The sequence below is a fragment of the Mirounga leonina genome, unplaced genomic scaffold (genome assembly GCF_011800145.1).
Source record: "Mirounga leonina isolate KUSES-001 unplaced genomic scaffold, KU_Mleo_1.0 Mir_169, whole genome shotgun sequence".
NCBI lineage: Eukaryota > Metazoa > Chordata > Mammalia > Carnivora > Phocidae > Mirounga > Mirounga leonina.
Window position 1 is genome coordinate 21,294,485 of NW_023270431.1, and position 27,009 is coordinate 21,321,493.

General features: G+C 37.8%; 1 protein-coding gene across 24 annotated transcripts in view; it reads right to left on the bottom strand.

Annotated features, from left to right (window-relative positions):
* ABI3BP (ABI family member 3 binding protein) overlaps positions 1-27,009 on the bottom strand; it is a 240,050-nt gene that overhangs the window by 108,606 nt on the left and 104,435 nt on the right. For 22 of the 24 annotated variants that reach the window (XM_035015259.1, XM_035015250.1, XM_035015246.1 and 19 more), the window contains exons 7-14: positions 23,924-23,972; positions 22,842-22,913; positions 22,157-22,249; positions 15,776-15,853; positions 13,925-13,996; positions 13,114-13,188; positions 12,223-12,294; positions 11,566-11,640 (exon numbers count right to left, since the gene is read on the bottom strand). In XM_035015259.1, coding sequence (XP_034871150.1) covers positions 11,566-11,640; positions 12,223-12,294; positions 13,114-13,188; positions 13,925-13,996; positions 15,776-15,853; positions 22,157-22,249; positions 22,842-22,913; positions 23,924-23,972 — 586 coding nt within the window. The remainder of the gene's footprint in view (positions 1-11,565; positions 11,641-12,222; positions 12,295-13,113; positions 13,189-13,924; positions 13,997-15,775; positions 15,854-22,156; positions 22,250-22,841; positions 22,914-23,923; positions 23,973-27,009) is intronic. The other 2 variants (XM_035015258.1, XM_035015265.1) reach the window with 1 other exon arrangement.

The window sequence follows — 27,009 nt, forward strand, 5'->3', positions numbered from 1 at the left end:
CAGTTTTATGTTGTTTGGGCAGCTTTGAGAGACACCCCACCACCTCGCTTGGCTCATGGGTTAAACATGCTTTTTTGACTTTGAAGTAATAGATGTTGGAAGAGAAAAGAGTGTCAAAAATGGACTTCTCTAAAAATCAACAGCTCTTGATTTCTTTACAAAATTCCAGAGTACTTTATTTATTTATTTATTTATTTATTTATTTATTTATTTGACAGAGAGAGACACAGTGAGAGAGGGAACACAAGCAGGGGGAGTGGGAGAGGGAGAAGCAGGCTCCTGGCAGAGCAGGGAGCCCGATGCGGGACTCGATCCCAGAACCCTGGGATCATCACCTGAGCCGAAGGCCGACGCTTAACGACTGAGCCACCAGGTGCCCCCAAAATTCCAGAGTACTTCTATACCAGAGTAAAATGTGTGAAATGGTTAGACATCCCTGGCTTTATTTATTTATTTGACAGAGAGAGGCACAGTGAGAGAGGGAACACAAGCAGGGGGAGTGGGAGAGGGAGAAGCAGGCTCCCCGCAGAGCAGGGAGCCCGATGCGGGACTCGATCCCAGGACCCCGGGATCATGACCTGAGCTGAAGGCAGTTGCTTAACCAACTGAGCCACCCAGGTGCCCCGATCCCTGGCTTTTTAAAAGGCTACTCCAGCTATGAAAGTGATAGCTAAGAGTTTAGAGCAAACCCGTCTATTTGTAGACACTCTACATGCTATGATGCATTATTGTTTAGAGGCAAACATCTTCTATCACCACTTTACTTCAGTGGATGAAATGCTCCCATGTGACGTTAAGCACATTCTCTAATCTTGCATTCACAGATCATAAATGGGACCAAAAGTTGCAGAACCAATCTAATGCAAGTAAAATAGGTAGTTCAATTCAAAGGTTAGAAAAAGCAATTATTAACTGTCTTTCAAAAAACAGTAATGACTAATAACCAAATTTTACTTTTGTATTTTTCAGAGAAAGTATTAGTATGAAGTAAGGCATACTACCATTTGCTCATTTGCTCACAACTTCCTAAAACCACATTGTTAGATTATGTGTTGTTGGCTGTATATTTTTAGTTTGTAAAAACTGATTAGATGCAAATTCCATCATAAAAATGCTCTGGTCTTGCTCTGGAAACATATGATGGCACACAGATAAGGCATTTCCAATTACCAAGAATTTATCAATTTATTTTATTCAAATTCCATGAATATTGGTAACCATGTGAAAGACTTTCCTTTTTAACCAAATTCTTAGATGAACAATCTCATTAGGACAGAAATTGCATCAGTCATGCTCATTAAGCACCGAAGGTTTATTTTACCCCAGAGTCTGGTACATGATAGAAACACGATAAAATTAATAAAAATAAATATTTTATTAATTAATAGAATAGAGTTGATCTGCAAGATGGCCATTATAGTGAACAAATAACAGTGGTTTTGATAGCTGGGTAGTCTATGCTCTTAGGACAAATGAAAATAAATGAATAGGCCCCTTTAATTATCTTATGATACACATATGTATGCACACAGATCTCTTCCTCTACTACACAATTAATCACCTGCCACATGCTTATGTGGCCATCCCCTGCCATGGAAATAGAATCCTAAAAATGTATATGAAGGAGCAATGGGAAAATACCACAGGACTATCAATAAATAGGTAGACGAGAAAAGCATTTATGAACACAACACACAGAGTTCTCAGTACCACTGAAATAAATAAATAATGCTTTCCTCAGTTCGTGGAAAAATAAAATACCTCTCTGGTTGGCCTTGAAATTTGTGAAAATAGTGCCTACAAGAAAATGCTCCTAAAGCAAAACCAAAGGCTGAGGCTGTAAATCTCAAAGCGAATCTGAAAACCATCTGCTGCCTTCGAATCCTATTTTCCGACTCTCAAAGCATCAACACCACAACTCATCCCTACTTCTTCTCCTCTCTAGGGCTTCATCCAGTTGGGTGGGCCAGATCCGCACTCATCAACACCTCACAAGGAGGCAGTAAGATCCAATGCAGATAGAGTTCAATCTCTTTTCAACCACTCCGAGCAAACCACCTGTGGCCACAACTTTCCAACCAGTATACCATTCCTCGGGTGTGCTGGTCATTCAGCTTTCAGCTCTTTAAATGATGTAGAGAGCTTATGTGCATATTGTAATTTACTGAAGTTCTACAGAGTACTGAAAATAATTAGTGGATTCCCAAAGTGGATTCGAATGAAGAGACTGAGGCGGACCGTTCTCAGTTCGGACTCCCTTGTCAAGGGCAAGTCTCTAAAGAGAACTGTTTATTGTTCAAGGGGAAGGAATTATGTCAGAAGAAGGAGTCATCTTAGTAATAAGTCACAGTACATTTGGAGGGAAAAATCAGTTATTCTGGACACACTGGGGAAAGAACAAGCAGGAGAGTTTTCTAAGGATGAAAGTAAACATGTTGAATCATCGTGGGTTATAAAAAGAAACCATTTTCTTTGTTTGAATTGGGCTTTAAATCTTTCCTGGGACTGAGTGATGGTCTTTTTAAGGGGATGATCAAGGAAGTTAAGGAGGCTTAACACTGATGACATTATGAAGCCAGAAACAAAATGCTGATTTCCATCCCCCCATGATATAAAGGGACTTAGAAATCATGCATGTGCCCCAGCTGTGGTATGATATAGACACAGCATTTATGCTGCTTCTCCCTCCTCTGATGCCCATGGAAAAACACAGCCCATTGGTCATGCATCATTTTACTCCCTGAGCCTAGAAAGGGTCTCAGAGTTTATAGAATGATTAAGGCTGCCACTCTAACTCCAAAGTGTGGCTGTGTGATACATTCGTGCCGTGGGGTGAATAGGACATCAGACCATTCCATGGGGGGGGCAGAGTCTCTTTAAATAACAATGTACATACCCTTTCCATTCTTTGTAAAAAAAAATGTTTAAACAAGTCAAATGAAGACCCAAGAATCATTTGAGATGCTTATATATATGTGAGCTTAGTTTTTTTATTTTCTCTCTTCCTTCTTCCTTCCTTTCTTTTTAGTAATTTGTTGTTATACTATATATTATAAATAATATATTATTTCCATTTTATAGGTGGGGAAACTGAGGCTCTAAGAGGTTAAATCACTTGTCTACATCACATAACTGCTAAATAGTTGAGTTGGTTATTAGCCCAGCTTTGTCTGACTCTATAGTTCACAGATTAGGGGCGCCTGGGTGGCTCAGTCGTTAGGTGTCTGCCTTCGGCTCAGGTCATAGTCCCAGGGTCCTGGGATCGAGCCCCTCATCGGGCTCCCCAATCCGTGGGAAGCCTGCTTCTCCCTCTCCCACTCGCCCTGCTTATGTCCCCTCTCTCACTGTCTCTCTCTCTCTCTGTCAAATAAATAAATAAAAAATCTTTAAAAATAAATAAAAAATAAATATAGTTCACAGGTTAGTGATCACATTTGCAATAAGATTGAACTTCTGAAACTGGCCAGCTTTTCTCACAGACCACTTAATGTTTCTTAAAAATCTAGAAGGCACCCGGCCCTAATAACATTTAATTAACTGTTGGGAAGCTGTTCAACAAAAAATTTCAAAGCAAGCTGTAGGATATTGTTTCACTCTTGGAGTAGTTTGTTAGAGAGAAGCTTAGGAAAGAAATGAATGAGGATCTAGTTTTTGCTCCTCTGCCCATTCAGGGGCAAGCAACTTACTTATCTCCTTAAAAGAAAATGATAGCTCTCTTTACTTCCAGGGACTTCTGGAGGATCAATATGATGGTATATATACAACCCTTTGAATCTCTTAATAGAAAAAAAATACAAATTTGTCCAAATACAAAACTGTATTACTCCAGTAAAGAGGTAATCCAACCAGTACATGTACATGCATGCAAATGCAGAATTCTTTGTGGGGAGTGGAAGGTACTGAGAGCTCTTCTAGAACTCACTCTATAGTAACACAGAAATCAGTCAACTGGCTACTTACCAATAGAACTTAAGACCAATTCTATTGCAAGATCAGAAAAATATACTTTTCTGAACGACTGTTACAAGCACTTAAGTATTTCTAAAATGTGGGCAACTTTCTTTTAATATAGAACTTATTTTAAGAAGTATATATTCCGGGGCACCTGGGTGGCTCAGTTGGTTGGGCGACTGTCTTCGGCTCAGGTCATGATCCCGGGGCCCTGGGATCGAGTCCCGCATTGGGCTCTCTGGCCTTGGGAGCCTGCTTCTCCCTCTGCCTCTTTCTCTCTGTCTCTCATGAATAAAAAAAAAAAAAGAGAACTATATATTCCATGGGTCTTTGTCTGGTTTAGGGCTCAAGGTAATGGTGGCCTCATAATATGAGTTTAGAAGTTTTCCTTCCATTTCTATTTTTTTGGAACAGTTTCAGAATAATAGGTATTAGTTCTTCTTTAAATGTTTGGTAGAATTCCCCTGGGAAGCCTTCTGGCCCTGAGCTTTTGTTTGTTGGGAGATTTTTGATTACTGCTTCAGTTTCCTTAGTGGTTATAGGTCTGTTCAAGTTTTCTATTTCTTCCTGGTTCAGTTTTGGTAGTTGATACATCTCTAGGAATGCATCCATTTCTTCCAGATTATCTAATTTGCTGGCATATAGTTGCTCATAATATGTTCTTATAATTGTATTTCTTTAGTGTTACTTGTGATCTCTCCTCTTTCATTCATGATTTTATTTATTTGGGTCATTTCTCTTTTCTTTTTGATAAGTCTGGCCAGGGGTTTATCAATCTTGTTAATTCTTTCAAAGAACCAGCTCCTAGTTTCACTGATCTGTTCTACTGTTCTTTTGGTTTCTATTTCATCTGATCTTTATTATTTCTGTTCTCCTGCTGGGTTTAGGCTTTATTTGCTGTTCTTTCAGACAAAGACCTCATCAAAAAGGAGAATTACAGACCAATATCCTTGATGAACATGGATGCAAAAATTCTCACCAAAATACCAGCCAGTAAGATCCAACAGTACACTAAAAGGATTATTCACCATGACCAAGTGGGATTTATCTCTGGGCTGCAAGGTTGGTTCAACATTCGTAAATCAACCAATGTGATACAATACATTAATAAAAGAAAGAACAAGAACCATATGATCCTCTCATTGATATAGAAAAAGCATTTGACAAAGTACAGCATCCTTTCTTGATCAAAACTCTTCAGAGTATAGGGATAGAGGGTACATACCTCAATACCATAAAAGCCATCTATGAAAAACTCACAGCGAATATCATTCTCAATGGAGAAAAACTGAGAGATTTCCCCCTAAGGTCAGGAACACGGCAGGGATGTCCACTATCACCACTGCTATTCAACATAGTATTAGAAGTCCTAGTCACAGCAATCAGACCACAAAAAGAAATAAAAGGAATATGAATCGGCAAAGAAGAAGTCAAACTCTCACTCTTTGCAGATGATACAATACCTTATGTGGAAAACCCAAAAGACTCTACCCCAAAACTGCTAGAACTCATACAGGAATTCAGTAAAGTGGCAGGATATAAAATCAATGCACAAAAATCAGTGGCATTCCTATACACCAACAACAAGACAGAAGAAAGAGAAATTAAGGAGTCGATCCCATTTACAATTGCACCCAAAACCATAAGATACCTAGGAATAAATCTAACCAAAGAGGCAAAGGATCTATACTCAGAAAACTATAAAATACTCATGAAAGAAATTGAGGAAGACACAAAGAAATGGAGAAATGGTCCATGCTCATGGATTGGAAGAACAAATATTGTGAAGATGTCAATGCTACCTAGATCAATCTACACATTTAATGCAATCCCTATCAAAATACCATCCACTTTTTTCAAAGAAATGGAACAAATAATCCTAAAATTTGTATGGAAACAGAAAAGACCCTGAATAGCCAGAGGAATATTGAAAAAGGAAAGCAAAGCTGGTGGCATCACAATTCCGGACTTCAAGCTCTCTTACAAAGCTGTCATCATCAAGACAGTATGGTACTGGCACAAAAACAGACACACAGATCAATGGAACAGAATAGAGAGCCCGGAAATGGGCCCTCAACTCTATGGTCAACTAATCTTCGACAAAGCAGGAAAGAATGTCTAATGGAAAAAAGACAGTCTCTTCAACAAATGGTGTTGGGAAAATTGGACAGCCACATGCAGAAGAATGAAACTAGACCATTTCCTTACACCACACACAAAAATAGACTCAAAATGGTTGAAAAACCTCAATGTGAGACAGGAGTCCAACAAAATCCTAAAGGAGAACACAGGCAGCAACCTCTTCAACCTCAGCCGCAGCAACTTCTTCCTAGAAACATCGCCAAAGGCAAGGGAAGCAAGGGCAAAAATGAACTATTGGGACTTCATCAAGATAAAAAGCTTTTGCACAGCAAAAGAAACAGTCAACAAAAGACAACCTACAAAATGGGAGAAGATATTTGCAAATGACATATCAGATAAAGAGCTAGTATCCAAAATGTATAAAGAACTTATCAAACTCAACACCCAAACAACAAATGATCCAATCAAGAAATGGGCAGAAGACATGAACAGACATTTTTCCAAAGAAGACATCCAAATGGCCAACAGGCACATGAAAAAGCGCTCAACATCACTTGGCATCAGGGAAATCCAAATCAAATCCTCAATGAGATACCACCTCACACTGGTCAGAATCACTAAAATTAACAAGTCAGGAAACGACAGATGTTGGTGGGGATGCGGAGAAAGGGGAACCCTCCTACACTGTTGGTGGGAATGCAAGCTGGTGCAGCCACTCTGGAAAACAGTATGGAGGTTCCTCAAAAAGTTGAAAATAGAGCTACCATATTTCCCAGCAATTGCACTACTGGGTATTTACCCCAAAGATACAAATGTAGGGATCCAAAGGGATATGTACACCCCTATGTTTATAGCAGCAATGTCCACAATAGCCAAAGTATGGAAAGAGCCAAGATGTCCAGTGACAGATGAATGGGTAAAGAAGATGTGGTTATATATATACAATGGAATATTATTCAGCCATCAAAAGGAATGAAATCTTGCCATTTGCAATGACATGGATGGAACTGGAGGGTATTATGCTGACTGAAATAAGTCAATCAGAGAAAGACATGTATCATATGATCTCACAGATATGGGGAATTCTTAATCTCAGGAAACAAACTGAGGGTTGCTGGAGTGGTGGGGGGGTGGGAGGGATGGGGTGGCTGGGTGATAGACATTGGGGAGGGTATGTGCTTATGGTGAGCACTGTGAACTGTGTAAGACTGATGAATCACAGACCTGTACCTCTGAAACAAATAATATATTATATGTTAAAAAAAAAAAAAAGAAAAGAAAAGAAGATAGCAGGAAGGCAAAAATGAGGGGGGGAAATCAGAGGGGGAGACAAACCATGAGAGACTATGGACTCTGAGAAAGAAACTGAGGGTTCTAGAGGGGAGGGGGGTGGGGGGATGGGTTAGCCTGGTGATGGGTATTAAAGAGGGCATGTACTGAATGGAGCACAGGGTGTTATACGCAAACAATGAATCATGGAACACTACATCAAAAACTAATGATGTAATGTATGATGATTAACATAACATGATAAAATAAAATAAAATAAAAGAAGAAGTCGTCTATTTTCCAGGGGCACTTGGGTGGCTCAGTTGGTTAAGTGTCCAACTCTTCATTTTGGCTCAGGTCATGATCTCAGGGTTGTGGGATCCACGCTCAGCATGAAATCTGCTTATCCCTCTTCTTCTGCTCCTCCCCCCACTTATGTTCAATCTCTCTCTCTCAAATAAACAAAATCTTTTTAAAAAATCTTTAAAGTAGTATATATTCTGGTATATAATTATAGAGCAGATTTTTATGATCTCCTTTCTAAACTTTAAAATTTGATTTGCTAAGGGAATAAAAAAATCAATCAATCCTACTTAAACATACTTTAGAGAAGGCTTAATACAAAATACAATATCAAATAATGAGATCACAAAATGCAGCACTAATGAAAGATTAGGGCAAGTAGGCTAAAAGTAGGGAAGAGTATGTTTGATGGCTACCCTTCTCAGATTTTCTGGGATATTCCAAATTCCAAATACCCTGTCCCACTCTTTCATCAGTTGTTGAGATGACCTAGGGATTTCAATAATCAGCATGCAAGTTAGAATTTCCATACAGCTTTTTATATCCAAAAGTAACATAGACATCTTTTTGAGAGCATAAATTCTGAGGATTTGATACAAAATATGAAGTAAATGTGGAAAACACAAATCCAGCAGTGCCGAAGCAAAATGAGTTTTACAAGAGGTGTTGATAAATCACACTTAATGGTTGACAAAGAGAAAAGCAGTCCCTGGCATCCAGGAGCTGGCCTGGCACCCACACCTAGGTTGTGGTGTTCTCCTGCTGAGCATTAACAATTTGAAAGAACACAAACATCAGACTAGACCACTTAGTGACCAAGATGGATCAAGCCAAAACAATACCCTCTGTAATTGTGTGGAACACAAATGCATGAACACAAAAATTACTGTCCCCACATTCTGGCTAATATGAATTTACCAATCACAACTTTGCTTCACTCTGTTCTTCTTCACTTCTAGTTAAGAATTACGATATTCAGTAATAGAATTACTCCTACTTTCTGGGAGCAGCCATTCCAGAGCAAAGCATCATTTCCTTGGACCCTCCCCACAATCACCTAAAACAAGGCCACGTCCCACAATAAGTCCTCTCCAGCACCCTCTTACCAAGAGATCCCACAGTTTCTCATGCTCTGCATTCTCTATTGTTGCAATGAGTAAATACTAACTTTGTTCAAAAACAGGTGTGGTTCTAGTGGTCTTTGGCTGAAGGGAATTGATACAGTAAGTCTAGATACACTGTATCCCAACAGAGAAAACAAAATGTTCATTTAGTTCATTCATACCAGCTAAAATATATCATTTCTTCAAAGGATACAACAACTAAAAATGGGACCAATAGTTTTATGGACCAGCATTCCAGTACTATCTCTACCTCTCTCTCTTCTTAATTTCTAAAAACAGTTGCATTAGGAAACCATGGTAAGTGGAAAGTAAAATAATCATATACACTGAAACTAGGAAATAGAAACAGTACACATATAAATTCACACAAAATCAATCACAAGAAACAGGAAAGGCTGAAATGAATGAAAGGATGCCATGAATATATCAATTTATCAAACCACAGTATATAGGATAAGTTTTAATTTGAAATTTAACAAGTAAGAAGAGGCCACAGAACACTTATGTAAGAGATAGAAGCATTGTGTGTATTAGTAGTAACAAGAGATACTTAATCACCCACTTTGAGAAACTAATCTTATATTGACTTGATGCCTCTCATCCTATAATTGACCACATTTGATGATTCTTACCTACACCATGTGAACTATTATAGACTAGATAAAGTGGTGCTTCTCAAACTTTACTGTTCATAGCAATTACCTGGAGATCTTGTTTAAAAAGCAGATCCTGATTCAATAGTTTTGGAGTAGAGCCCAAGATTCTGCCTTTTTAACAAGTTCCCCAGGGATACCAATGCTTCTGGCCTAAGGGATCATACTTAGTAGAAGTATAAAATTTAAATGTTGTGAGGGAAGGCTAGGAAGTTTCTAGGGCCAATGCTCATGCCTGAAATCATTGCCTCCTGAACTGTTACAGCCCATGACAAGCCCCAACACTTCATCCCGAGGGGGTTGGCAGTCAGTAGTTGTGAGTTCTCTGGGAGTCTAAGTATGCTCTGGCAGTAGTGAGGTAACTGAATAATGCAAGTGCTTCCTGCTGTATGAGCCACTATTCATACTCCGTCAGAGCAAGACCAGAATATTCCTTTTCTGGAACTGGAGGCAAAGGAACCTTCCCTTTATTAAGATCTTTAATCCCCGCCATCTTTGTCTCTTTGTAACCCTACAATCCTCACTTCCCAACATATTCTCACTCCCCAAAGCTTGGTTCAACTCAGGCATTCACATTTCATAAGTGGTTTCCTTGAGGTTTTGGTCAGTTCACTCTTGAATAATCGTAGACACCAAAAAACTACAGGCTGCTCAAGGGAAACCTAGCTGACCCTATGCCCCCAAGGTTAATAACCCAAAAGCTAAGAGATGAAAGGGACCTAAGAGTTCATCTAGTTTAGCTTGGTTTGAGAGCTGTCGCCCTCACGAATGATATGGAAGTCAGGCCAGGCACGGCACAGTGCAGCAGATAAGCCGTCACACAGGTCCACAGACTAGGTGTTGCCCCGTAATCACGGCACAGCTGTGCCTGTGGGATGGCTCAGTATGAAACTCTACCCCGAACCCAGAGTTTACATTCAGGTGACCTGAAATGCTGAAGATATTTTTGCACCCACATTAAGTAATTGCATTTGGTTTTCAGGGTCAGTGACTAGGGGAATGAAGGCTTAGAAAGACCCAATTTGAGACTTCTCTGGATTGGTTGACAACCATAGCCAACTTTCAAGTGTTTTCCCACTTGAAAGGAGAGACTCTAATAGACATGCTTACTTCATGTGGTGCCATCCTTTTATCTTTTGCTGAGATCTGAGCCCATCACATGTAACAGAGAAAGAATAATTTGACTAAAATCTGAAGGCACATTCTCACTCTTTCTCAAACCAGTCCTCTGCTGGAATCCTTTCTGGGGAATACCACCAAATGTCAGTGTGCTTAACTTCATTACATGAACTTCCAACCACATTACGTACTACATAATTTTTACTCAAAACATCACAACTAGAAGGTTCACAAAAATTAAAATGCAAACAAGTAAAACAAAAGTCATAGAAGTAATCACCCGAAGTGGTTTCTGAGGTTTTCTTATAATTCTCACATGCTTATCATTCTTTTTAGTTGTCTGCTAGACAGCAAAGAAAAGATGTACAAAAGAGGACTTTTTAAGTAAGGAAATATGTTTAAGGGGAAGTTGTCTCCCTCATCAGTTTTAGTGGTGGAACATGGAATTCTCGGGAGAAAAAAAAGCCAATTGCCACAGTTTACAAAAGAACAAACTAAGACCCAGGACAGTAGAGAAAAAGAGCTCAAATATATTGTTAATGGGAAAGCCAGAACTAGAATCAAGGTCCATTATTAATGCCAGGACCTGTGGTCTTTCCTCCATATCAAAATATGCTTACAGATTTTAGGATTTAGCAATAGCTTGCACATAGTGAGCTCTCAAATGTTCACTGAATATTTTTGTTGGAAAAAAAGCAAGTATCTATCTACAAGGGAGAAATTAAGCTGATATTGCTAAGTCAGACCCACGATATGTTATTTTTGTTGCTGTTCTCAATGTCATAAGAGGTCTCTAGAAAATCCATGAACCAATTCACAGTTTATCTTCTAGCCACACTTCCAATTATCTATCCAGACATTAAAACACAGATTTTTAAAACAAATACAAAACCATTTTGCTTTCGCATTGAGAAAAACATGATATTCCCCTAAGTATCAAGAATGGATTATAGCTTTACCATTTACTACAAGTATTTTGATAATCAACTAGGGAAACTATAAAAATAAAAACAAGTTATTCAATACTGTTGGTCCAATCTATTTTTAAAAAAGAATGAAATTACCAGTTTGAGGTGGGAGAAGTTTGGAATCTTCAGATGTTTTACTTGTAGGCACAATCCATGGCTTTTCACTCGAAGCTACAGCAAAAAGAAATGGAATTCATTGAAGGTTTTTGTTTTGTTTTGTTTTCTGCTTTGTTTTGTTTTTTGGAGAAGAGAAAGGGACAGAAATAGGTTGCTGGTATGGTTAAATGACTACCAGAAGCTTGCAATAAAAAAGCACATGCTAATCCAATCCAAAGTCATTTTATATCAAGAAATCAATATGCATCTATCCAGAGAGCATTTGATTAGTGATCAGAAAGAGACCAGATTTTGGGGGTGCCTGGGTGGCGAAGTCAGTTAAGTGCCCAACTCTTGGTTTCGGCTCAGGCCTGATTTCTTTTAAAAAAAGAGAAACCAGAGTTCAGTGTCATACTTTCAACATTTTTCAGGATAAACCCCGAACCTGTATAAAATTAACATACTTATGATTATTACATAAGTATAAAAATCAAATAGCGTTTTTCTGTTTGTTTTTACATCAACCCCTTGTTTGGCTGAGTTAACGGAATTCATCAGTTCATTGAGGTTTGCTAAGATAGGATCCAGTAAGCGTTTCCTACAGAATTAAGCCATCACCACCCTATCTTAACGCCAGCTTTAAGGTGTTACTATTACCCAGAGTGCCCTCAGGCTTCTCAAAGGGAAAGGGTGTATTTGCCTGAGGAAATTCTGGAAGCCTTTTCGGAGCTGCAATGAAACACATAACAAATGTTATAACCTGAGGTATGAGTAACAGAAAAGATTTTTCAAAATCTCAAGCTCACAAAAACAAAAAACAAACACAAAAAGGCAAATTGCTTATGTCAAGTAAGGTATTGTTAGTAGTATTTCTTACTCTTGTGGTTTTGATGCTGGATACTATAATAAACTTCTTTTTCTATTTTTTATAATCAAGCTACTAAATTTGAAGAATTTGGATTGTTCTTTTCACCCTTATACTTTCCTAATTTCTTTAGTCATGTGTATGTGTGCCCTTACATATATTTCCTTTGAACTCAAATCAAGCACCAAACACATCTGAACTAAAAAATGTCCATCTAATGGAAAATAGACTTTCAGTAATTACACAGCATTATATTTAAGCTCCCACTCCAACAATTTTTGATATTGCACTCAAATTCTAATAAACAGTCTGCCAAAATAACATAAACATATCTTCTCCATCTGGAGAAACAACTGAGTAAAAAGATATTTAGGAAAAGTATAGAAAATAGTTTATTCAGTGACACAATGGTTTTGAATAAAAAGAATCAAATATAATATCAAAATACAATCACCAAAAAGAAAAACCCCCAAAAGATTTGTCATAAAGACTCTCCAGGATTCTAAATTATAAATATTTAATAACAGTTAAGGGCTTAGTGTTGGGGAGCTTATTGTTCTATAAACCATGTGTCCCTTCTTTCCTATGAGGAGATAAATATGAATGAATTAGCCTAAGGATTTCTTTTAGCATGCATAAAATTTTCAAGGTAATAACACGCTGTAATGTTTAATAATTTTTACCTAGAGTGCTCAGTGGCAATTCAAACCTAGGTATTAGAATAGTTTGCAGGGTTTCCGGGGTCCTTTCGCTGAGAACTAAAATAAAGAAGAATTCGGTCAGCAACTCCCCGAGGCAGGATTTGACACTAGGGCTCACACTTAATCATGGGAAGCATGCTCATAACACAGTGTGCACAGGGCAGCTGATGCCTTCATGGAAATAGCTGGCTCCCCCGGGAAAAGCTTCATATAGCTGTTAAAATGTGAAGGTATAGTTTCAAAGTGCGTGATGTGGCATGGAGGATCAACATCACGAGTACAAAACAGCACGCATGCTGCTTTTTTTTTCCAGCAGAAGACAACAAAGCAAGACTCTTTTGGGCCAAGCAGCAGTTAACTTGCATGACATGAAATTCTTATTAAAAAGCAGGACACTTTGGGGGAATCTCCTCAAGTTTAGTGCACACAAGACTAGGGAAGCCTACTGCAATAAACAGAAAGCACAAACACAGTCCAGATTTCCAGGTTTCCCCCACCCCTCCAAGATTTGTGGCTTAAAAGACTGGCATTCTGAGTTTTTTCTATACATCCCAAGAGACTGGTAAAAGCTGTGTGTAGTCAGCATCTAGCATCCCGAGCTGCCTAGAATATCAGTCACCAGGATCAAGGCCTGTTGTTAACTCTGTAATGGAATTGGTCCAAGAAATAGGAAAGTTAACGACTGCTAGTAAAGGGGGGAAATAAAAGGTAGGGGGGAACTAAGGCATTGGGGTTACTTTTTGTTTCTATGAGCATTGGGAGTTATTTAAGAAAAAAAAATTCTTAGAATTACCCAGTGTTTTTTCTGAAAATTCTAATGCGCTGGACACAGTGGGTTTCGTGGTCCTTGGCACTGACTCAGTCACTGGAAGGTAAAAAAAGACAACTTTACCAATTCAGGTAAAAATAATGAAGCAACCAAAGATCATAAGGTGTTTCTGTTGCCCTTTAGAATTAGGAACTGACACTTAAATTGACCAATTCTTTTCAAGTTAATTCAGGACTCCCTGAGCCGACACTTCTTCCAACCCTTCCTCAATGAGCTTGGTCCACTTTCCATGTGTTCCAAAAAGCGCAGTGAGCTGACCTTGGTGAAAGCACTTATTAATCATAGTTTTTTCCTTGCCTGCCTTTTTCTTTCTTATTATTTCCAGGGCTCAGCACAATGTCTGAGGTATAGTAAGCAAGCATATGACAAATATTAAATGAACTAATAAATGGGCAAATAAAACAGTGACCCAAGGCAAAAAGGTTTATTTGGAATGATTACACAAAAGATTTCTCTCTTCCAAACTGCAGTCAACATACAAAGCTTGGAACTGGATTGTAATTACAGTAAGGACTCAAATGCTCACCCGTGAGCCACAAACACAACACTGAATAATAAGGCATGGTGTTTGCCTAAGTGTTTCTGTATAGGAAAATTCTGAAGAAGCTTTGGCAGAGAATGAAGAGATCTGTAGACTCTCCCGTCAGATGCTGTGCCAAGAGAGGAGAAAGTATAAATGGGAAAAATGGGTAGGATCTTTGGGGCAGAAAATAACTTGGAGTCTACTGGATCATGCCTATGCTTTTCTTGTATTGACAAATTATACTGAAATTAGAAAAATTACCTAAGAATTTTATTTGAATAGAGCATTCCAGTATCTTAGATAGTTTGTTCCTTTGTCCCAACACCCATGAAGGTGGGGGATGGAAGGTCCATCTCCCACGTAGGTAGGAGCCTATATGTCTTACTCTGTCAGAAATATTCCTACTTGAATACGTTTCTTGAAATCGAGTTATTTTATTTTCCTGCCAATCTTTAGCTCTTCTGGACCGGCTATGAATCCAAGAGTTTAGTGCAAGGTAAATATCACTGATATTTCAATCTGTGGAAATTTTGTGGATTACAAAATTCACTTTAGATTGGAGATATTTTGCTAAATGCAAATTTGGGGAAATTCTTGCCAGATGTTTGTTTTACTGGGTTCCGGATGAGGTGGTACTGCTCTGGCAAAAACTCTGTGGTTCATAGAGTAATATGTTCCTGGTGGGCAGGACTTAGGCAGTTCATTTAGACAAGAAATCCTGAATGTTTGCTAGTAAAGGCTAATAAACTATGGGGAAAATGTATCCCGCATTTATTCTTTAAAGGATTTTCAACAAACTATTATATATTTCTTTGTACTAGGATTATTAATCTTCCATAGAACAATTAATTCTAATTGTTCTAAATGATTCTAGGGAACTTTCATAGTTATCAAGCTGGGGATTTGGGAGGGAATATGGCATTTTGCTAAAATGACCACTTGTGAAAGAAATGAAAAATGAGCTCATATCTTCATATAAAAGGAGAGCACATAAACCATAGTATTATATTTTAGCATAAAAATATTTCAGAATGTTGAGGTGACAACTTTCATTTAGCGTGAAAAATACAGCTTCCATATTACACATCAGGTCATATGATTCCATAGTTCCTCTGCATTAGCTGTTTTTCCGAATGTTAAATTAAGGATCTACAATCTCTTATTGTTTGTGCTTATGATGAAAATTAATCTCCTAGTGGCCCTTCACTGAAAACAAGTACAAACTCATCAATCATTTACCATTTCAAAAAATATTTATTCTCTCGAAGTTAACGACATATGGATCTCATTACCTGTTACGGGCTGTGCTGGGAATTTTTCTACCTCTGGTGTTTTAGATTCAGCAGGTAATGCCAACGTTTCATTCTTAGCTAAAAAGCCAGAGAACAAACAATTCACCTCACTTCTTCATAACACAGTGCCCAAATATAATTCATTCAAACATCATCAAGTAACAGATTATTTCAAGAAATCTATATTGCTCTTAATTCTTCCCACCAGCCAGTCAACAAATTTATTGTGCATTTCCACCAGGGATTCTTCAGAATTCCATCTCATGAACCCTAGGTAATTCTTTAAGATTTAAATTGGCATTGGAATGAAGAAAAAAGTCACAACTCAATACTTGGATAACTCTCAAATCATTCTCACTCATAAATAAGAGTTTCTGGAAAGCACAGGTTGTATTGCAAATATTCCCTAGAATTTTGTATTCAAGTACTCCTAATTAAAAATAATAACAATGCATAGAGATTTTCCATTATTATACACAGTAAAAAAAAAAAACACAAAACCAATAGGTTAGGACAGTGAACCTTTAGAAAAACAAATAACTCACATAGGAAACTAAGATATTTAAAAATATTTGTGACCAAAAAATAGCAACAGCTATTCATTTGAGCCACACATTAACACTGATCTTTTCTTTTGGTCTCTGTGTGAATTCGGCATAGTGAATGAAATCGATTTTTTTCCATATCTTTTAGCTTCTTCAGAAAACTACTTAGGAAACTTTCTTCTAAAATTTAGGTATTCTTTCCTTTTTTTTTTTTTAAGATTTTATTTATTTATTTCAGAGAGAGAGAATGAGAGAGAGCACATGAGAGGGGGGAGGGGCAGAGGGCGAAGCAGACTCCCCGCCGAGCAGGGAGCCCGACACCGGACTCGATCCCAGGACTCCAGGATCATGACCTGAGCCGAAGGCAGTCTCTTAACCAACTGAGCCACCCAGGTGCACTAAAATTTAGGTATTCTTTTCAAAGAAAGCACATTCCTATACCAGAAATCCCCAATGATTAAGATATTTCCCATTTCAAAAATGCACTCAGGATGAACTTGATTCAGCTATTTAGCTACTTGCAGTATTTTGAAAGTCTAGGGGCATGAAAGAATTCATTCATCTTTAAGATACCCTGATCATGTCAACTTGAAATGATTATAATCAGATGGGATTTTTTTAGAGTCCTAGAACTATACGGGACTTCTTGGGTTTCTCAACTAGGGACATTTTGGGCTGGATAATTTTTTTTTGTTAGGTTGGAGGTCGGGGGGCTCTTTCCTGTGTACTACAGAACATTTAGCAGGATTTCTGGTCTTTATCCACAGGATTCCATTAGCACTTCCACAACTGTGACAACCAGAAATGTCTCCAGATACTGCCGCATATCCCCCGGGGGACAAAGCTGCCCTCTGCTGAGATTAGATCAATAGTTAATCAATTCTGTCAAAGTTCTTAAAGGATGAACATCTTTTAACTTCCTTCTGTAGTTCACATCACTGTTGTAAAGACCATTTTCTTATCAGTTAACATGGGCTACAAAATATTTATTTACTTCTGAAGAACGTAAAGACAACTATAAAGTCGTCCCTTTCACAATGATAATAGAAGTAAATCAGTTTTCAGTCTGCATTATGGAAGTCTACAATAGATTCTTCCATAGAGCTAATTATTTTCGAGAGTGTTTTAAGATGCTAGACACAGGTGTCAGAAGTGCTACCGTGCTTGCCATATCTAACGGTCAAGTGCGTGTTTTGGATTCATGTGTACATGATGTTGCACGGCATTTTTACACAACAGAAATGTTAAATACCATTGTTCAAATTAATTAAGCAGGGCATAAAGAGAAGGGACTCTCTGAAATAACTACACAGCAGTCCAGTAGAAATTTATGGTAACTTCCATTCTTAAAATTTCTAAATTTAATCAACATTTTTCTGTTGCAGTCACAGATTTTGTTTAGAACCACTGTGATTGTTAGCATAGGAAAAAAACATTTAGATTACAGATTTTTATGAACTCTGGTCTTCTTATTTTCAAGTGTACCATGGGAAGTTTTTTTTTTTTTTTAAAGTGTGAGATTATAAAGTTTTTCTTTAGTGCTCTTTCCTTTTTCAGGGTCCTCTTCTCCCTCAAGACACTTTTGCTAATCCTCTTCTTCCTGTGTAATAGCCTACATTCTCAGTGGTTTCCTTGGCTGACTAGGACTATTTATTTATTTTAACATACAGATTCTATACTCTCAAACAATGCTCTGAATTACTCTGCTTTAGCTCCTTATATTAAAAACATGCCCTCAGCTGGCAATCACATTAACCTAAAATTAGGCTGTTAATGGGGGGGGGGGCGGGGAAGGTAAACCACCTTCCCAAGAGACATTTGTATTCTTTACACATCACTAATTCCTTACAAAGGCATACTGTATTTCTAAATATGGCATTTCAGATGTCAGAAAAAATAGTAGATGGGGAAGATAATTTGCATCAGAGCACCTTTATGTCTCTTACCAACCCACAAGCACTCACCTACACTATCTATGGACAACTGCAGTCTTGGCAAGAGCAGAGTAAAATGCCACCAGAATATGACCTAAAACCCAGGAAATTCCCTTTCCTCTCGGATTCTTCTGTACCTTTTTTCAACACAGTTGTTTCCTTTCATTTTTGGCAGGCTAAGTCTTGGCTTTGGCCAACCCTCTGTATGCCCCAGGGAGGGGTGTGTGTAATACTAGCTTTCTTGTTTATTTCTCTCATTATTCTCTCATTATTCACACCATGTGTTCTTAGAACAAAAGCTATTAATTTCTTGATGTCCCATGATGGGCCCCACTGGAATGAGGATATTATTTTTAGGATTCGCCCCCTCAAAAAAAATAGTACTTTTCTGAATTGCAGTGTTAAATAATTTCAGGAAAGTTTATTTCTCCCTTGCTAGTATAAAGAACTATTAAAGCAGTATCTCTTTCCATTCAAAACGGTAAACTTAAAATGTAATTTTTAAATACATTCTGCCAAGGTGGTATATTTGATGGATTTGCTGGGCATTTTCAAAGATACTAGCTATCAAGCTCTTCAATGCATAAGAAATTTGTCATGTGTTGAATTTAAGATGGTGTTTCCACAGAAAAACAAGTCAAAAAAGATACTTACTGTTTGCATACAATTTTTCTTTATTGAGATCACACTCAATCCTGAAAGCTTTTAGTGAATCGTATCAGAAAGATAAAAGCAAAAAACAAAACAAATGCACTGTTTTATTCTCTAAAGAAAACAAAGATTGAATGGGTATTAAGATAGTGTGGAGAACTTTGCAAAAACCAAAAAGTTTAGGAAATATCACTCAAGACTGAAGAACAAAACATGCTTCAGTTCAAAACTGACAGTAGTGGTCTGGGGAAAACTGCTCATTTTCAACCTCCTTCACAAATTCTGTATTTTGTAGTTTTGCTGGATGGATTAGGGATCACATCAGTAAGAGAATGGCCAGTTCCTTTTATTTCCCTCCTTCCAAACAAGGTTTTCCCAAGGGCAGGGTGAGGCACATAGGCTCCGGGCAGAGAAGAGGTGAGCACAAGAAAAGGGAGCACTGGATTCCAAACATAGTTTCGGTGAGGAAAAGTTAATTTGGAAGGTTCCTGGATCTTAGCACAGCATTTAGATGTTGCAGGGTTTAGTCACAGTTTTATAGCTAAAAAAGAGGTGATCGAGTCTGATGTACAAATTAAAGAAATGATGTCTACAGTCACTTGTCTACATTCTCGGAGGTAACTCACTCTGGGACTAAGAGGTATGAATATTTCGTAATGAAAATGGAAGGATGCACAAAATCACAAAGACTGGCAAATATTTGCACATCTTAATAAAATGATGTGTAAGTTCTGAGAATTTTTCTACAATTGGTGGGACTGTTAAGTCTATCCATTAAGTGCTCTTCTACTTGCTTAAGGTTTTGTTCCTGCTTCTTCCGGTAAATTCTCAAATTAACAGCTAAAGAGAACTTAAGAGTTCACATTTTGAAACTGTTCCAATCTGATTGCCAAGGAGCTAGTCACGAGTGTACTCCTTAATCCCTATCACCCATGTAACCCATCCCCCCCCCCCCCAATCTGGTAACCATCAAACAAGCAAACAGGTCAGGAGAAATTAAGTCTGAGGTCCCGGTGTGGGCAGGTCCTGTGCCTGTGTAACTCACCAGCACAGTACCAGCGACTTGCAGTTATGCCAGAGAGTAACACTTGGTAATTACGTGTTGACTGAATGTTGCCACACAGGGGCCCAGGGGTCCATTTCTGCACCCACACAAGGTGGACATTCATTTATATATGTGTGAAAGTTCTTTGCTAGTGCCTAATGCGGAGAAAACATTCTGCATTTTTTAGTTTTGTTCTATTTCTACATCATGCCATCTCCTTCCACATTTATCAATAGCTCAAGACTATCTCCAGAGACTGTGGAGGGGTGGTTCTCAAAGTATGGTGCCCAGGCAAGTGGCTTCAGTATCTCCTGGGTGCTAGTTAAAAAGGCAAATTCTCAGGTCCCTCACCTCATCTACTGAATCAGGAGCTCTGCGGGTGGGTCGAGCAGTCTGGGCTCACAAGCCCACCAGGCCTCTCGTGCTCCATCAAGCTGGAGATGCTGTGCTAGACAGAGGGTCCGGACTAATTTGATACTCAAATGCGGCAACTAATTTACCCCAGGGAGCACTGCAATTTTTCCCTGGGCTCCTTTTAAAGGGTTTTGTTGGGATTGTCTCCCCATAAATTGTTATGTTTTTAAAACAGTGAAATTATATCAAGTTCTTTCTACAAGTAGGAGGCAGTATCAATCTCAAGTAAATAATAATTCTAACACATCTGACCTCTACATCAGCTCTCATTGAAAACATCTCATGGCCCCTCGACAGTATAACAATTTTCTAACAATCACTCTATTTGAAAATTTTACCTAAATAAAGGTATACATCTTGGATAATTTGATAAATGTTCACTTTTTAAAATAAATATAAATATATTTTATATAATATATAATAACTATTTACCTACAGAATGTAATTTATATAAATACTTCCAACTCTCCAATCTCTCTGCCCCTGTTTTCCAATTTTTTTTTATCATGGCAAAATATACATAACATAAAATGTATGATCTTAATTAACCTTTTTAAGTATACATTTCAGTAATATTAAATACATTCATAATGTTGTGCAACCATTGCCACCATCCATCTCCAAAACTCTCATCTTATAAAAGTGAAATTATATCATTAAACCCTAACTCCCCATTTCCCTCCTCCCTCCAGTCCCTAGCAACCACCATTATACTTTCTGTGTATAAATTTGACTGCTTCAGGTACCTCACGTAAGTGGAATCGCACAGTATTTGTCTTTTTGTGACTGGCTTATTTCACTTAGCTAATGTCCTCAAGGTTCATCCATCTTGTAGCATGTTTCAGAATTTCCTTCCTTCTCAAGCCTGAATAATATCCTATTGCACATATAGCCACATTTTGCTTACCCCTTCATTTCACTTTTACTTTTTAATTTTTTTTTAAGTTTTTACTTAAATTCTGGTTAACATACAGTATCCTATTAGTTTCAGGTGTACAATATAGTGATTCAACACTCCACACATCACCCGGTGCTAGTCACACGGAGCTAGTCACAACAAGTGTACTCCTTAATCCCTATCACCCATGTAACCCATCCCCCCCCACCTCTGGTAACCATCAGTTTGTTCTCTATAGTTAAGAGTCTGTTTCTTGGTTTACCTCTCTCTCTCTCTCTTTTTCCCCCTTTGCTCATGTGTGCTGTTTCCTAAATTCCACATATGAGTGAAATCATATTATCTTTCTTAGTTCACTTAGCTCCATCCATGTTGTTGCAAATGGCAAGATTTCATTCTTTTTTATAGCCAAGGAATATTTCATTGTGTATGGCTATCACATCTTCATCCATTCATCAGTTGATGGACACTTGGGCTGTTTCCATGATTTGGTTATTGTAGATAATGCTGCTATCAACACTGGGGTGCCTACCCATTCATTTGTTGATGGACACATGAGTTGCTTCCATGCTTTAGCTACTGTGAATAATGCTAGTGTGAACATAGATGTCCAAATACCTCTTTGATAACTTTTTTCCAGTTCTTTTGGTTATATACACAGAAGTGGAATTGCTGGATCATGTCATAGTTCTATGCTTGAGTTTTTGAGGAATGGTCATACTGTTTGCCCCAGCAGGTGTACCATTTTCATTCCCATCAACAATGCACATGCCTGTCCCTTACTTTTTACTTTGAGATGCCCAAACAGCTGATTTGCTAGATTCCTTGGGTATCCTAGGATTATCAGTGCTAGTACTCAGTCACCACAAAGTTCAAATATGGAACATTGCTGCTTACCTAACTGTGTCTTGATTGCATCCGAAATCTCAAGCATTATGGATGTAGGAAGTTTCACAGTGGTTTCATTAAGGCCTGGAATAATAAGATGGACTGCAAGGAAATAGAATAGGGTAAGAGAAAGAAAATGCATCATGACATAAAGTTCAGAGCATCAGATAATAGAAACTATGAAATTCTGCACTTATTTGGCTTCATCAATTTTAACTCAAACCTAAAGTTTTGGCAAAAAAATATGATCATACTTTAAACAGATTTTTTTTTTAATGTTCAGAACTGAACTACAACATCCTCTGGCTTTTAATCCATAGAATCAAAAATAGTACAATGGCTGTTTAACATATACATTGAACAAAATACCATTATTATTAATAATTTTTAAAAGAGCAGTTCGATACAACAAGGACTCCCTCCTAACTGCACCAACGCTATGGGGCAAGTAGGATGGGTGCCATTGTTCCTACTAGGCGTGGGCTAGAGTTGTTTCTCTAACACACACTCCTAGAGGTAATACCTCTTGGCTCCTAGCCTAGCATGGACACAAGCCAGAATGCTCAGTACTGAAAGGAAATGAACCAACATCAATTTAATAGACCTGCTAACAGTGTAAAATTCCATGAGGGCCCTATTATCAAAAAATAGCCTGACGTGCTTACTGTAAGTATAGATACTAAGATCCACTCACCTAATATTGTTCCTCCAAAGGGAGTCTTATCTGGGGATTTAGTTGAAGCCCTGTGAGTAACATTCTGAATCACTGTTGAAATACAAAAGGGAACAGTGTGTTGGAAGAAAATAGGAAGCAGCAAATAGCTGTAATGTGAAGACATCTGCGCTAGGGAAGCCCTAATATAACTTTTTAATTAATATAAAAAGTAACTCTTTGGGCTGGTACACAGCCAAGGAAAGGACTGGGAAGCACAGCTCACCTTCACAGTTAACACCTTTAAGTAACGAAAGGTTATTACTTTATCATAAAGTGTTCCATTCAAATGAGCTGAAAATTTCCTTCCTAATCTCCATTCCCTGCAGCCTTCCCAAGTTAAAGAAATAGCGCAAAGTGAGGCAATTACTACAGTAAATTTTAAAAAGTGAAAATGTATATTCTCAAAGCAAAGAATCTGGATTATTCCAATACTGACACTGTTTTGAGAATACACTTGAGGCACTATGTTTTCTTAAAATGAATAATTACTTTAAGTGTCTAATCTCTTCTACCAAGAACTTTCTCAAAATAATGGAGTCATTTTAATAATTTAAAAATCAAAGTCAAAACAAAAACAACTGCATACTGAAATAAGACATTATAATTCTTGGAAACTGTATGTCTTTACCTAAAAGGAGCACTAAATCATAGTTTTTATTTCACTAATCCAAAAATCCTATTAATGATTTTCTTCATGTATGCCAACTTAATCCTGAACAAAGCCACACATATTCATATGGCTTTTTAAAATTTAATACTTATTGTAGTTGCTTTGTACCAAAAGTTTTACTTTGGTAAAACACAACCAGGGTGACTTGCCAAGACTTGGCCTATTGGTACATGAGCCAAAATAATCTATTAACTTCTAATATGCTAGACCATACTGACTTCTTCACACTTTTGCTTTAAAACAATCAGAAAAATTGAGAAAAAAAAAGCGCTGTTTAATTATCTCAGTGAAAAGTGTATGAAAAATAATTCTAAACTGTTAACTGTACTAGAATTAAAATAAAAAAAAAATAGTTCTAAACATACATCCAGAGCAGACTTGTACAAATTACCTTGTTTGATGATGGTTATTGGGATTAGCTTCCTTGGGACATATGCTGGCTGAAAAGAGAAGAGAGTAAGCTTTTTAGTTAGTTTTAACTTAAAAAAAAAGAAAAAGAAAACGAAGAGCAAAGAACTGGAAGTAGCCCTGTGTTATTACAGTTGCTGGAAAGACCTTTAGTGCATATATCTACCTCTATTTTATTGGACTCATTTGGTTTTCCCCATAAATGTCCAAAGGCTTGAAAGAAGCAGTTTCTGCAGAACTCCCATTATTTTAGTTAACCTTGAAACTGCAATGAAAGGAACTAAATCATGTGGATTGACTACTAGTTGATTTATCACTTCATTTGAGATGTGACCCGACCAAATTCTGTCTTTACATTTCCTCTCAAGAAGATGCTAAGCTACATATTATCTTTTAAAACTGATCAGCATCCATGGTTTGAGTATACCCAGCTGCAGCTACAGATAACCCGATCAGATAACAGATCTGCTGCTACAGATAACCCGACTACCATGAACTCCTGAGACCAAGCATCTCCTTGGCCAAGAAGGCAGAGCTGGGACCCAGATCCAGACATTTCTACCTCCAAATCCCATACTCTAAACCATTCTGCACATATTTATGCACAAAGGACCTCAAATCAGAAAGGCATCCTAGGGCACTATGCATTCTCCCTTCTCCCAAATTGCCTCAGACATCCCACAGGAAGTTTTGATGTCATGGAGTGACTTGAACTAGGGACAGGTTTAGTGTTAACTTTAAAGTGGAGTCATGACTGGACAGAACTGTGAGCCAAGGACTCAAGGGAGAGCCAAGGGAGAGACATAGGAACAAAATAAGGGAAGCAAAAACATAAGGAAGAATTAGACTGCGTTAAAGAGGGGAGCATGACATTGATTTGTTGATGCTTGATTTAACCTGTATCCATGATAAAGGGACCTCATGCACCAGATCTGTTAATAATCCAGGATGTGCTGGGTGAGATACTTACCACATGGGTGTTTATAGTTGTGAGCAACAGAGACTTGTTAACATGCTCCCATTTTAGTGAATAATGTGCCCATAACAAAGAAGGGCCACAATACCAAGCTTACTGTTGGCTATTTGTCTTCTTGTATTAAGGTCCTTATGTTTAAAAAACCACAAAAAATAGAAGTTTACTATTATCAGGTTTTAAAAACTATTTATAGCTATAGACTCAGTGCTATAGACTGAATTCGTATGTCCCCCCAAAATTTATATGTTAAAACTTAACTCCCAAGTGTGATGGTATTTATAGGTTGGGCTTTTGAGAAATGATTAAGTCCTGAGGGGTCCACCCTCTGAAGGAGATTAGTGCTCTTATAAAAGAGGCCCCAGAGAGATCCCTCCACCTTTCCACCCCGTGAGGACACAGCAAGAAGATGGCTGTGTGTGAACCAGGAAGCAGGCTCTCACCCGGACACCAAATCTGCCAGCACCTTGATCTTGGACTCCCCAGGCTCCAGAACTGTGACAAATAAATGTTTGTTGTTTAAGCCACCCAGTCTATGGTATTCTGTTCTAGCGGCCCTAATAGACTAACACACCCAGTAATTTCCTCCATAACAATCTAGCCCAATCTAATCGAATCCTAAACTAAGGAATTAATCAAAGCTAAACACCCTTATATATAAATTATTACCACTATGCAAAACAACTACATCATCCAAAAGCAGAGCTTTTATTAAATAAACTGTTTCAAATTTTTGACATCTATTTAACAAAGTGGAAAATATGCATAATATAAATACAAAGATTACAATTATATGCACACTATAACCTAATTTTATAACATGTATACACAAATTATCAGAAAGAAATAGACCATAGGTTTTTTTTATCAGTGATTATTTCTTATAAACGGATTAATTTTTTAGACTTTTCTCTATTTCCCGATTCCTTACAAGCATGAATTACATTTTAATTAGGAAAAGCTTTTCTGATCAACAGTCTGTTCAGTTACTACATGTGCTTGTATACTGCATAGCTTATATGCTATTGGTAAATAGGAGAATACATAAGTATAATTTATACCCAATTTTTCCCAGGCAAAGGGGGAGGGAATAGTAGAAATAGTATAACCTTCAGTGGGAGAGAAAAAAAAATTCTCAGCTTTGATGTCACCCTGGCAGCAGGATCTCTTTCAGCTTTATCGTAAGAAAATTCAATAGGAGCCCTTGTACACAGGATGCTTTCCCAGAAAGGCTCTGCCTCAGGTGTCTACCTTACTCCTACCTGTCCCACTCTAGCCAAAGAGTCGCCAGCACATGGCCTTTATCTTTTGAGAATTTTAAATACCAGCTGTGCCAACCTCCAGCCACACGGGAGCCACATTATCTTTCCAGGTACTAGTAACCATTTTTGTTAGAGCTATTGCTACAGTTCCAAAGACTTTTGAATGGCTTGTTCTCTATCCCTAGGAGTCCTGCCATTTAGTGCACATTTTGCAGAATGGGAAGTTTTTCAGACACATCACAATTTAGCAGAAACACCTGCATGTTGCTGTGTTGATTGCTTTGGAATTTCATTATTTTAATTTTTAGTTCCTTTACTGTGATGATTTGTTTTAAACAATTTTTGACAAGGACAAATGGATAATAGTTCACTCTTCACATGAACGGCACGAAGTTTCTCTTTGAACTCTAACTTGAGTATCTAACAATGTTCTATTAAGATGATGACAAGACTATATGTACAGTATGTGCTGCCAAAAAACAAGGAAATAATTTAGCTGCAGAATCCAATTCTTTCTAGACCTATAATTACACTCTTGCTGAATCTGCAATCCAAAGATGCATCAAGACTGGACTCCTGAGCAAGTAGCTGCCTCTCTGTAAGTAGGGTTTTTAGGAGCAACAGGAGAATACTCTTGACTGAAATGTCTATGCTGAAGGCTCTAAATTGCCAATAAGAAGCTGACACTGTGAATCCTTTCCCTATGTCTTCTTATAAAAGTGTAGGGACATGTCTGTTACTGGGATCCATTGAGAAATGAAATACTGTGATAATTTCCAAGTTAACAGTGTTTAACCAATTGCAACCCAATTTTAATCAAACTGTTCCACATAC